This window comes from Eucalyptus grandis, chromosome 11, assembly GCF_016545825.1.
Source record: "Eucalyptus grandis isolate ANBG69807.140 chromosome 11, ASM1654582v1, whole genome shotgun sequence".
NCBI lineage: Eukaryota > Viridiplantae > Streptophyta > Magnoliopsida > Myrtales > Myrtaceae > Eucalyptus > Eucalyptus grandis.
In genome coordinates, this window is record NC_052622.1 from 23534054 (window position 1) to 23547437 (window position 13384).

Here is a 13384-nt window from a genome sequence, read left to right on the forward strand (position 1 = left end):
CCCTTCTCTTTCCTTTTTTTCCGCCTTTTCCCTTTCCCCAATTCAGCAATTTTTTTCTTTTATATAATTAAAAGGGTAAAGTTGGGTGATCAAAGTTGCTTTCCCTAAATTTTAAAGAAAATGACACAAATAGTCCTTGATGCAATGTATTTCCTGAACTTCTAATATGTTGAATCCCTAGGCTTTTGATTCATATTTAAGATAATTTCTAAATTATGTGAAAATGTTCAATGTTGTCTCTAATTTTAGATCAACAAAAAAAAAAAAACAACATGGAATATTTTTCATATATTCAGGGAGTCGATTGAATACTTACAAAAATTTCAAGGCTCACATTGCATATTGAATTAAAATTCAATGGTCATATTGGATGTATTAAAAGTTTAGAGACTATATTGCACATTAAGACCATTTTGGGTTATTATACAAAGAATATACCATAAGGGTCTCACACTTTGTCATTGAACGTTTGATCGGGACCCCCCAATCAGCACGTGCAAGTAGGAACTTGTCACGGGAGCCCCCATCAAGGTCTCAAGAATTCCAAAAGCCTCTTCTCTTCGCATGAGGCGACAAAATGCTCGGAGTACAAAGCTGATCAGAGGTTTGCTCGCAGCATGGTCCGACCTCTTTCGAGAATGGTAGTTCGATCGAGCGGTAGACTTTGATAGGACAGGTCTCTTGGGGGAAAAAGCGGGGCGCGGGAATTTAGGAAGAAAAATTGGGCGCGCGCTGTCCTTCGTTTTCCTCGCCGTCCACGGCAAAAAAAAAGCGCGGGAGCCCGACTCCCGCGTGAAAAAAAGGCCAAACGGATCGGGCCCCAAAAAAGGCTTTTATCATCTATGAAATCCCTCATTCCACCACGAACATCCGATCCCGGAATCGAATCCCTCTCCCCCCACGATCGGCTCCTCGAAAAGCCCATGGAGCTCGATGCCCCCGACGGCCAGGCTGCCGCCGCCGCCGGAATCTACTTCGCGATGGTCGATCACGGCGTGCTCAGGTCCGGTTTCCGCGACGGCGCCAACTTCGGCTTCGTGCAGTCGCTCGGGCTCCGGTCGGTCATGTGAGTGCCGTGGCGTTGTTGCGGCGGGCGGCTGTTTGGCGCAGTCTGCCCGGCCGTAGCCGTGTGTATGCGTGTGTCTTGAATGTGGCCTGATTGTGGTCAGTGTTTTTGCGGGGTTGTTGCAAAGTAGGAAATCTTAATTGTTGGGGAATACTGGGTGCAATGCAAATGTTGTTTGCTAGTGCTGTCTCTGTGTTATCATCTCCATTTGTTCGTTTGCTGAGTATATCGGTTGGACGTTTTGAGGCGTCCAGCGCTTGCCATTCTCATTTTCTTTGCTGGAAAAAGAGAACGGATCGGCCAATTTTCAAAGCCGTCACTAGCGACCACTGTGGTATCAAAAAGGGAGAGCAGGATAGGATGCAAAGTAGATATTCATTGGCTGGATGAGCGCATCAACTTTATTTGGAGAGCAGTGGAGTTCCCGTAGCCTTACTCATGAGGGGCCAGCGAATGGGACCCTCCGGCATATTCCGAGGGGTGACGTCAAGATTCAAGCGCAAGTTTCTCCCTTTCCTGATGGGAGAAGAAAAGGTGAATAAGGAGAAAGAGAAGAAAAGTTAAGAAGGAGGAGGAGAAGAAGTCAAGGTGAGGTTAACTCGCACTGATACTCCTTTTTCCCCTTTCCCCTTCGATGTTCCTTCTGGATCATGGGAATCAATTGCCAAAAGAGTAGCGTTTTCTCATCGTCATCTTCTTTGTCGCGGTTTGTCTCGAGCTGTAAGGAGGTGAGGTTTTCGAAGAAGCCTGGGGAATGGAGAGTCCTTTTATCACCGAGATACTGAACCGATTGCCGGTGAAGTCGCTGCTCCAGTGCAGGTGCGTTTGCACACGGTGGCGTTGCTTGATAGACAGCCGTCCCTTCATGGAGTCGCACCTGAATCGGTCGATCGAGTCAAGCACGAACCTCTGCTTCTGCTGCAGGGGTTCCTCAAGCCTCTACTGTATCGATCTGGTTTCCCCGGGTGACGTGGTGGAGATAGAGTACCCTCTCAGGTGGAAGCGGATCAAGGCGCTAGGGTCTTGCCGTGGGTTACTTTGCATTTCTAAACCGGATGTCCGCGACGTTGCTATTTGGAATCCCTTCATTAGGAGGCATAAGTTCTTGCCTCCTACAGATACTCAGATAGGCGGTGGATTGTATCCCTCTGCTTGCGTTCATGGATTTGGTTATGATGATGAGAATGATGATTATGTGTTGTTGAGGCTGATTCAGACCTTTGAAGAACCAATTGAATCTGCGGTTAGTATCTATAGTTTGAGAGCTAACGAGTGGAGGCAGCTCCAGGAGATGCCATACTATCTGGTCTCGACACGCAAAATGATGGGGGTTTTTGTGCACGGCCGTCTGCACTGGTTGATGAAACGCGAGCTGGTGCCAAACTCGGCAAAAGTGTTGGTGGCTTTTGATTTTCGTATTGAGGAATTTGTGGAGGTGCACCAGCTTAATTTTATAGATAATAGGCTTGACATCGATTTGGCCGTCCTCGGACGGTGTCTTTGCCTTATTGTTTATGGTGAGCGAAGGGGTGTCGATGTGTGGATTATGAGAGACTATGGATTGAACAGACCATGGGATATGTTGTTCTCAATGCCTAACCACTCAAGGCCTTTGGGACTTGTCCGGCCATTGGCTTACTCCCAGAATGGTCGTGAAGTTCTGGTGAGAGTCGGCACTGAGACTCTCCGTTGGCATGATTTACCAACAGGGCATGACCGGAGATTCGATATAATTGCCATGCCAGTCTTGGAAGCAGAAATTTGTTTGCGAACCTTTGTTCCGGTCAATTGATTATGGATGAACTGCCGAGATGAGGAGGTAAGTACGCCGTGAAAAGTAGCTAGTTCTTTTGTGTTGGACTGTCTCAAATTCTTCGTAGATGGACCTTTAATAACTTGGTTAGTGTAGTGGATTTTGCTTGAACTGCTTCCTTCCTCTTACATGTTTTCGAAAATGTGAAGTGAAAGAAACTTTTTTCCACGGCTTTTGGATGGAACAAGGAAACTTATATGAAAACGATGAATATCCTAATTAAGGGATAGCTCTTTCTAGGGGAACAAGAGTTGTTGAATTGCTGCGAGGAATGATCGGATCCTCTCTCTTTTTGTGGATGGGATAACTTTTGGGAAGTCGAGGAGACTACTAAATTGGTTTTGTGATCTCGAATAGAGGAGATGATTGAGAAATAAGGGGAACTAATGTGGGAATTGGGAACTTGGAATTGAAGATTATGTGCCAAATCATGTTTTGCAAAACAAAATAGTTGTAGGGTGCTTCTTTATTTTTAATTTTTTTATCCATATTTTTGCTGATGAAAGAAAAAATAAATCTGTCTGAAACATGCTATAGGAGAGAAGTTTATGTATAATGCATATGAAGAAAACACATTCACTAAGGTTTCTATGGAAACAATTGATTGTGATGGAGCATTTATATTGTGAAACTAACGAGAGAGACGATAAAAATAGAGTTAGTTTTGTGGGTTAGCCTGATAAAAAAGAAACAATAATTTGAAGAGAGAGAGAAAGAGGGAGGGAGGGAGGGAGGGAGGGAGAGAGGGAGAGGGTATTTTGGTTAGTTAAGTGAAAAAAATGGGTGTCTTAGCCAAAGTGGGGGTGGAGATAGGGCCGCCCATAAAATGACACACAGATTTATGTGGAAAATTCTTGTGGGAAAAACTACGGGGAGAGAATTTACAAAAGGTGGATAAAAGAAAAAAAACCTTAAGACTTTTTTTGTTTCTAATTCAAACCTAATAACTTTAGATATAATTTAACACTAAATTATTACTTCTAACTATATCTAAAAGAGTGATGCATTTAGTAGTTCTTGAAACTTTCAACGTAAGACATTCGTTTTCCTTCCCAATTCATGATATATTCAATGCGTCTAAGATTGTCCTTTAGTAAGTGAAGAACATATTTGAAAAACAATTGATAATTGCTTTTGTGTGCCTGAGGGCTTGCGCTGACAATTAATTGGTTTTTCCAGGTACCGTGTACTACTTAGCTCAGGAAATGCAACAGGAGAAGGGAAGCTTTTTCTCCCAGTTTTTAGATTCATTGCTCAACTTTCGATGACATGGACCGATGTACGACGTGGACCGATGTATCGACGTATCGACGGGAAAGGTTGGTAACAAAATGGATGGATCAAAAATAGCTATCCGACCTGCAAAGCTTACCTTTCAGCCTGTAAGTAGAGAGTACTTTTTTCTTTCCATGAAGAACAAACTGCTATCAACAGATGTAACACAAAGAAGAACTAATTAGCACAAGTAAGGAAAGCTACTATCAGACAAGCCCGCTGACAAGAACCACATAACTTGCAATTCAAGCTAGGGATTGCAATATTCCTTAAATATCGCATAATAAGTCGACCCAGTTGATCTGCTCCTTCAAGTCATTAGACCCATACTTCAATTTGCCCATGACCAACAACACCTTAGTGAGATTTTCATCGAAGGATGACATGCCATCCTTCAATTGAGTCCTCTTGGCACGAGATTTTTTTCTCGAGCCTTTTCTCCAACAACAGTAATACCAATAACTTCTGATTCTGATATTCTCTCAACCACTTGATATGCACTACCAACTCTCTCAATCACGCTCCTACAACTTGATCTAAATATATTTGTCATAGGCAGGCACGTGAGATCATGAACTGTGGCACTTAGGTTCTGAATGACTCATGCACCCCTTACTATAGTCGTCTAAGCTCAGCCTTACCCTGAACTATTGCTCACTCACTCACTTGGCCCATCTAGAATTGTACAAAGAAACTTTAGAGGGACAAGTGTGGAAAAATTCAAAGAAACCTCAGAAAAGGAAGAAAGGGGAAAACGAGGAAGAAATAAATGTAGAAGTAGAAACTAACTTTCGAAACGAAGGGGATTAAACAGGAACAAGAGGCATCCACCGAAGATGTTGAATCGATAGTTGCTCTTGTATCTCAAATTCCAATCAGCTAGCTTGACTTTGACATCATTACCACCACCTCTAGGAATAATCGATGTTCTGGAACTCTGGAACTCAACACGGATGTGATGCTGGAGGAGGAAAAAATGTGAAAATTTGGATTCTGCAACATTCTCCCCAAGAATACTTGAATGTCTTCAGTTGAAAATTACAATTGACTGCGTTAGTGGCAAAGTTTGGGGTTACAAACATGCTCCAGATGGATGGATTATAGGTCCTTGAAAGATTTTTTGTTAACACTGATTGTCACAAGTTGATGTAGAGTGGATGAGCAGAGCCTTCTTCTGTAAATGACATTTTTGTGGAACCCAAGAGCAATCACGATCGGTGGAGAAAGGTTCCATTCATGCTAATAGCATATGCTTTGCAGGCTTTTATTAATCAAAGTGCCAAAATAAAAATAAGCTACTCCCATATTTGTCTTCCAAGAGCAAAAGGTGACTTGTAAGCTTTGTGGAGAGAAGCATGGGTAACCATCTGAAGAAGCTTTGTATCGATTCTAATCTCTTCAATAAGACATTATTGGGTCTCTGGTCAGAGTTATAGATCGAATGGAATAACTGGGAGAGGGAAGATTCCTACATCTGGTTTGAAAGTGACTACTGAGTGTTGCCATCCTGGTATGTTATGCTAGGAAATTTGCTTTTGATCCAGTTCAGTGGCAATGTACCACACATAAAAGTTGCTGCAGCCATTTTTTATGATAGTGCCTGGAACAGTATTAGAACGAAGCATCTATTGTGGCCTGCCCATGCCAATCTAGCTAAATCCAAATCCATTTGAAGCATTGTTCTATGACAAGCTCTGTTAAACATCCCATGCCCACTGGATTGAAGGCACTCTCATTGCCTGAGTGAGGAATTTCTTGCGATGTTGTTGATTAATGGGAGGGTTTTTTTCTGACGAATCGGGAGTCAATTCTTCTCCAAGGAAAGAGTCCCCTTATGAGGCATCGTTCCCTAACAAGTGTTAACGAGTCCATACCCAATGGTTTGAAGGCACTCTAATTGCCCACCAATCTCGTTAAATCCAAATCCATGTGAAGCATCATTCTATAAGAAACTCTATTAAACATTCCATACCCAATGGGTTGGAGGCACTCTTTGCCTGAGAATGAGGAATTTTGTGCAATGTTGTTGATCAATGGGAGGGTTTTTTTTCTGATGAATCAGGAGTCAGTTCTTCTCCAAGGAAAGAGTCCCCTTATGAAGCATTGTTCCGTAACAAGTGTTAAACAGTCTTACACAATGGGTTGAAGGCACTCTAGTTGCCTGCCATTCTAGTTAATTCCAAATTTATGTGAAGCATTGTTCTATAACAAGCTCTGTTAAACATTCCATAACCAATGGGTTGAAGGCACTCTCATTGCCTGAGAGTGAGGAATTTCGTGCACTGTTGTTGATCAATGGGAGGGTTTTTCTTGACGAATCAGAAGTCAGTTCTTCTCCAAGGAAAGAGTCCCCATATGAAGCATTGTTCTATAACGAGCGTTACACAGTCTATACCCAATGGGTTGAAGGCACTCTAGTTGCCTGCCATTCTAGTTAAATCCAAATCCATGCGAAGCATTGTTCTATAAAAAGCTCTGTTAAACATTCCATGCCCAATGGGTTGAAGGCACTCTCATTGCCTGAATGAGGAATTTCGTGCAATGTTGTTGATCAATGGGAGGGTTTTTTTCCTTTTTCTGACGAATCAGGAGTCGGTTCTTCTCCAAGGAAAAAGTCCCCTTATGAAGCATTGTTCCATAACAAGTGTTAAACAGTTCATACCCAATGGGTTGAATGCACTCTAATTGCCCGGGAGTCAGGAATGTCATGCAATGTTGCTGATCAATGGGAGTTTTTTCTGACAAATCGAGAGTCAGTTCTCCAAGAAAAGAGTCCCTTTATGACCTCAATTTTTGCAGCATCTTTCTTTTGCTGCTGAGTAAACCACGGAGCTTGTTTTCCAGGTGATGCTTCTGAGCCATTATCGCTTAAGCAATCAGTATTTCACAGAATATTAATGTTTCATATGGACAGATTGAAGGTCGTGGGTGAATACTTTTTTCTCCCTTAAATGGTCCGGTCAGAATGGGGGCTTGAGCAGCTCATTTTATGCAATCTTTGGCCTTGGTTATGTCGGCTTCTAAAATGTTAATTATGGAGGCTGGTAGTTGCCGGCCTGTTGCATCTGCTTATTTGCTCTATCTTATTGAACGTATATGCAGGAGCACGGTGAAATTACTGTTCCTTCTCTTGTGGACAAGTTAGAGTTCTTTAGCCTGTCGCGTCTTCTTCTCCGTTGTGATTGAACAGGGGAGCAGCACCAGAAGACTTGTAGTTGACTTAACATCATGGCTCTTGTTGCAGGTCGAATTACGTTGACGGTCTTTTTAAGTCGTCCAGAGACCTACCATCTTATTCTTTTTCCCCTGGAAATCTGCTTCCTTCATGGTACAAGTGGGGTACGATTGTCCGATCTGACTCCTAGAACAAGACGTCATCTAGACGTGACTGGTGCTTCTGTCCGAGATGTGTCACCTCGGTATTTTTTGGTCCAGATACTTAGGCCAAGATGTCATTGATGTTCCTGTCCAAGATGTGATTCGGTGGTGATAAGGTTGGATGATTCATCGTCATCGACGCGGTTTCCAAGAAAATCTTGACTGTCACTGTGGAGTTTATAATGGAATGAGAATACAAGCCCATATATAGAGCAAGAGTGAACAATAAACCCTAGCTACATAGATCCTAACATTATACTATATATTATTTAACAAGAAGTTACAGAAAGAAGAGCTAATTAGCATAAATAAGGAAACCTACTATAAGACACGAGTCCGCTGACAAGAACCGTACAACTTGAAATTCAAACTATGGATGGCAATATCCCTTGAATATAGCATAATAAGTTGACCTCGTTGATCAGCTCCTTCAGGTCCTTGAACCCATGCTTCAATTTGCCCACGGCCAAAAACACATTGGTGAGATTTTCGTCCAAGGAGGACGTGACCTCCCTCAATTATCTTGGCCAAAGACTCCTCTTGAGCCTTTTCTTTAACAACAGCAGTTGGGGTAACATCTGATTCCGCCATTCTCTCAATCCCTTGATATACGCTAGCAACTCTCTTAACCATACTCTCTACAATTCGATCTAATACCTTTTGTTGAATTGAACAGGTCAAGATATGGTGCATAAAAGTGGAAGCAAGTCTTCTTGGCATTTACAGGAAAGCAAATATTTGTTCTGTCAAGTACTATCCTGCATCTAGCGCTCAATGTTGTGTGTATCTGCTTTTCTCACTCTATGAATTGACCAATGGATTCCCCTTTGGGACATGAAATTATGGACAGATCAACCAGCCCAGTGCATGTTTGAGCTAAGCTTGTTTACCTGTCTTGACATTTACCTTAAAACATGCTCAATACAGTATCTTGATCTTTAATGCAACTGAGAAGTCCGACATTTGGAAGCTCCACTGGTTGGACATATGCGTCATCATCGTAGGTCATCCGAGATATGGGCGATGGCTCATCTCTTATCGACATATCATCGGTGTTTCTACATAGGCCATTGCCAATCCCGTTGCTTGGCATCGGTTTGCTTCTTCTGAAAGGAATGAGACAGATGAGGACGCAAGTTCGTCTTTTATTTGTGACGGCTCACGCTCGAATCGATGTGCTCGAATTGTGATTTCCTAGCACGACTGAATTTCCCTCCTCAACAGCTCATGTGTGTCGTGGAGTTGGAAGATGAGCTTGTAGCTTTCACCTCCACAGGCGCTGTACTCTTTTGCCCTAGCAAGTAGTGTCGGCTGGGACTGAGCAGAGGGGCTTTACACTCTCTCCATGATAATGATTGTTCTTTTGTCGACCCAATGAAATTGAACCAAACCGATTCGAGATCATTCAATCGATAAAATGTGAAATTTTGTGAAACCATAACCAACTGTTTTATTTTTCCCCCTTACCTTTTCACGATTTAGCAGTTTAGTAAAAGAGCGAGATTGGGTGATCAAAGCAACTATCCCTAAAATTTAAAGAAATGACATAGATAATCGTTGAATTTTTATCCAATGTGTAATGTATTTCTCGAATTTCTAATTTATTCAATGTGGTCGTAAGGCTATTTGATGCAATAGTTGTTGATACCTAAATTTTGGCGATTTGTTTAAGTGTTTATTAATTGCATTGAAAAATTAGGGATTAATTTCTAAACCCTTAACAAAAAAATTCATTAAAATCACATCACATATAGACATTAGGAGCATTTGCGTCACTAGTTTTAAAATTTATCAAAAAATCTACAAAAAAAAAAAAAAAAAACAATTTTTACTAAATTGCATCGCGTTTTAGCATTAGGAATATTTGCATCACTAATGATAATTTTTATTTTATTTTATTTTTCCAAAAAGTTTGCTAATTAAAAAAAAAAAGAAAAAAAGAAAAAAGGAGAAGAAGATCGAATGAGGCCGAGTAGAGGGCTTTTCTTCGTCCGTGGGCTCGCCGACCTATCTCTTTTCCTTTTCTCTCTTTTGCACTTGGGCCGGTCCATCTCCTTTTATTTCAGCCCAACCCATGCGTGAGTCTTCTTCCTCCCCTCACACCAACCCCACTCCTGCAAAAGGAGAAACTTACAAGCCAAGGGCGAGGCAGAGGATCGCGAGGTCAGAGGACGGCGTCATCCCAGGATCGGAGATCAAGCGGCCGCGACAGGCTGGCGGTGGCAGAAGGCATGCGCGCCTGTCATTGCCCGAGCTTAAAAGGAAGAAAAGCAGCAACAGCAGAGGGGAGCAGGGGAACAGCCGAATCAGGGGACGATCGGCTGGAGTTGGTGGTCGCGGATCAGGACGGCAAGGGCAGCTGGCACGGCAGGAGGCCGGGCGCCGCGAAGAAGAAAAGGAGCGGAGGAGGACTCTCAGAAGGGAGCAGGGGCGAAGGACAGAGAGTTGGAGAGAGCTCGAGAGAGTAGAGGGCGAGCCAAAGGGAGAGAGTGAGACTGAAGGAAGCTTCGCCGTCGCCAGTCGTCCACCCGAGAGCCGTCGTCCGTCGCAGCGCTCCCCTTCGAAACAGGTAGGTCATTCCCGAGTACGTCTGCCCTTTTTTTTTGGTGGGGGCGTCGGGCTGGAGCTCGTGGTCGACTAGTTCGCACGAGCTTCAGTCTCGATCCTCGCCCGAAATTCCGTTGTGCTCGTGTTCATTCCTCATACAGCGTATGTGCTTATTGTAGTGCTTTATGCAAATATTTGTTTGTGTTTGGTGTTATGGACTTGTTATTTTTGTTTAAACTCAAGTTAAATGCTGATAAACTTGTTCCTGAGCCGATCCAAAATAGTGCTTGTGTATCGCGTGATGATCTTGGCCTGAACCCGAGCCCCGATCGAGTCTATGCTTACCTCTCTAGTTAGTTAGTGCATCTTATGTGTTCGATGAAATGCCTTAATAAAAAACCGAAGAGCAGTGTATGTTTTAACGCAAGATTAACTCGTTTTTTGCTCCCATGCCTGCTGAGTCCTGCTTGCTTTGCTCGTATTTGTGGTGTTTTCTTAGTGTTAGTGAGAAATATTCATTGCGTATTCGAGTCGATGACGTTTTTCTTCGCGCCAAAAAATGGGTTTGTGGTCACCGGAATGGGTGTCCAACAGTGGTCATCGTCGGTCGGAACGAATGACCGGCGCCAAATGGTAGCTTGGCGACCCTCCAAACACCGGTGAGGGTTCACCGTGGTGTTGTTTTTAGTTCGGTGAGGATGGCGCAAATTGAGGAAGAAGCGTCGGGGAAGAAGAAAGAACGCCAAAGGGAAATAAAAAAGAACAAGGAAAAAGAAAAATCAGAAAAAAAAAAAGAGAAAGAAGGCAAAAATGACTTCAGGAGTAGTCGCAGAAGGAGAAGGTGCAGGGAAGGGATGAAGAAAAAAAAAAAGAAAAAAAAGGATAAAGAATAAAAAGGAAAAAAAGCAAAACAAAAAAAAAATAGAAAACTATAAAAAGGTAAAAATGACTTCGGGGAAGGAGGAGTCGCGAGAGAGAAGCTGCATTGTTCAGGGGATGGGATGAGACCAACCTGGACTCAAGACGTGGGGGTCTCGTGTTTGGTTCGGGAGGAATTATGTTGTTGGGCTTAGGTTAGTTTATTGGGTTTACGGTTATTTTCGTGCCTAAGAAGGAGTTTGTGGATATGTCAAGTAAGGGCGCGTTTGGTTGTGTTTGTTTAAAAATTGTTAGGGGAAGAAATAGAAAAAAGTATTTACATTAGGGAACAATTTTGAACAAAAAATACGCGTTTGGTAAAGCTTGTTTCGGGAATAAAAAATAAATAGAAACATGTTTGGTAAATTTGGATAATTTTTTTATTTCTTTTATTTTTTTCTTATTTTTCCTTTTTTTCTTTTTTCTTTTTCATTTTTTTCTTCTTTTGGCCGGTGCGGCGAGGCCGAGCTCGCCCGGCGGGCGGCGCGGCCTCGCCCAGGAGCCCACCGCTGAGCAAGGCCGAGCTCGCCGGCCGGCGGGCGGCTCGATCTCGCCCGAGATCCCGGCCTAGAAAGAAGAACAAAAAATAAGAGAAAAAAAGAACAAAAAAAAAGTGTTTCGATTTGTGTTAGAAACAAGAAACACAAAATTTGTGTTTCTTTTTTTGTTTTTCTTTTTTGTTCCAGGAACAAAAGAACAAAAAAAGAACGACTTGTCAAACAGCGTTTGTTCCTTTTTTATTCAGGAACAAAAACAGAAAAAATGTTTAAAAACACAAAAAAGAAATACAAACAAACGGGACCTAAGTGGGCTAATTTCGGAGCTAGGCTTATTTAGGACATGCTGGAAGTTGTTTTAAAGTGATCTTAGTGTAAATGGGCTTAAGTGATTTCCTTTGATAAATTTGGGCTTGATCTTGGCCTTTCCGAATGGGTATAAGTCATCAAACCCACTTCTTCAATTTGGCTTTTAGTGTTCATGGCCCAAACTCATGATCCTTATCCGACCCACGTTTGAATCGGGCCGAGGGCCCGGCCCGAGTACTATTTTCGGAATAAAAAAATTGCAAAAAATATATATTTTTAAAAAAAGTTTCAAACGTTTTTATTTGTTTTTAAATTAAAAAATATAGTTTTTGAACAGTTTTCTCTTAAAAGGTGTGGGAAAATCATCTGCCTAAGATTGTTCATAAAATTGAACAAACTCTTGTGGCTTTAAATTAGGGTCTTAATTATCCTCGGATACAATTGCCCTTGATTGTACGCGAGATGATTATGGAGGCAGCTTCAGGGGATACTACCATACTCTCTGGTTGATCCGCGCACAATGAGGGTTTTCTGGGCAGCCATCTGCCTTGGATAATGAGACGTGACTCAATGCACAATTCGGCAAAAGTGCCGGTGGCTTTGTGGCTTTTGATATTCATACGAAAACTTTGTGGCCAGCTTAGTTTTACGAGATAATAGGTTTCAATGTATTTAGCTATCTGGGAGGGTGTCTTTGCTTTATTACTTATCGTGAGCAAGAATGGGGTGTTCGTGTGTGGATTATCAATGGATATGGATCAGAAGAATCACGGGAGAGTTTGTTCAGGATACGTGGCTACTTGATGGATGGGGTACTTCTCCAGCCATTGACAGTCGTCAAGTTTTGCTGCTGTACCATCGGATTCTCATTTGGTACAATTTACTTACCCATGATGAAGAGCCATTTCATATTAACCACATGCCAGGCTTCTTCGAAGTAGCAACTTGTTTTTTCATAGAGTCGCACTTCAAGCGCTCCATGATCCTCTACCTCTTCAGTGTGCATCCCCCTGAGACTCTACTCCTATCGATTTTTGACGGACGTGAACGAGTCCCGAATGAGTTGCTGTTCCAGCCCAGGTGCGTGTCCACACGGTGGCGCTTGCGTTTATGGATTTGGGTATGACAATAGGAACGAAGAGTGCGTGTTGTTGAAGCTGGTTCAGACCTTGGAGAATCCAGTTGTATCTGCACTTAGTATCTATAGACAAAGAACTAACACGTGGAGGCAGCTTCAGGGGATATTGCCATACTCTCTGGTTGATCCGCGCACAATGGGGGTTTTCCTGGCGGCTAGGATAATGAGACGTGAAGAATTCGGCAAAAGTACTAGTGGCTTTTAATATTCATACTGAAAACTTCGTGAAGGCACACCAGCTTAGTTTAGGTTTCCAATGTATTTGGCCATCTCGGGAGGCGTCTTTGCTTTATTACTTATCGTGAGTAAGAATGGGGTGTCCCGTGCTGGATTATCGGTGGATATGGATCAGAAGAATCACAGGAGAGTTTGTTCAGGATACGTGACTACTTAATGGATGGGGTAACTCGTGTCTCATTATCCAGTGGAGACGGCTGCACAAG

General features: G+C 42.6%; 1 protein-coding gene across 4 annotated transcripts; it reads left to right on the forward strand.

The window, feature by feature from the left end:
• Positions 1 to 1698: 1698 nt before the first annotated feature.
• On the forward strand, positions 1699 to 8479 carry LOC104445664 (F-box protein CPR1). Of its 4 annotated transcripts, none has more exons than XR_001987884.2 (3): positions 1699 to 2885; positions 4059 to 8103; positions 8209 to 8479. XR_001987884.2 is itself a non-coding variant. In XM_010059571.3 (2 exons), exon 1 carries the CDS (start codon positions 1821 to 1823, stop codon positions 2856 to 2858), a length of 1038 nt encoding a protein of 345 aa, XP_010057873.2. In that variant the 5' UTR covers positions 1699 to 1820; the 3' UTR covers positions 2859 to 2885; positions 4059 to 8479. The 4 variants fall into 4 exon arrangements, 1 of the variants encoding a protein (XP_010057873.2); XR_726039.3 differs by having other exon boundaries at positions 4059 to 6998; positions 7257 to 8479; XR_726040.3 differs by having other exon boundaries at positions 4059 to 6998; positions 7399 to 8479.
• The last annotated feature ends 4905 nt before the right edge of the window (positions 8480 to 13384 follow it).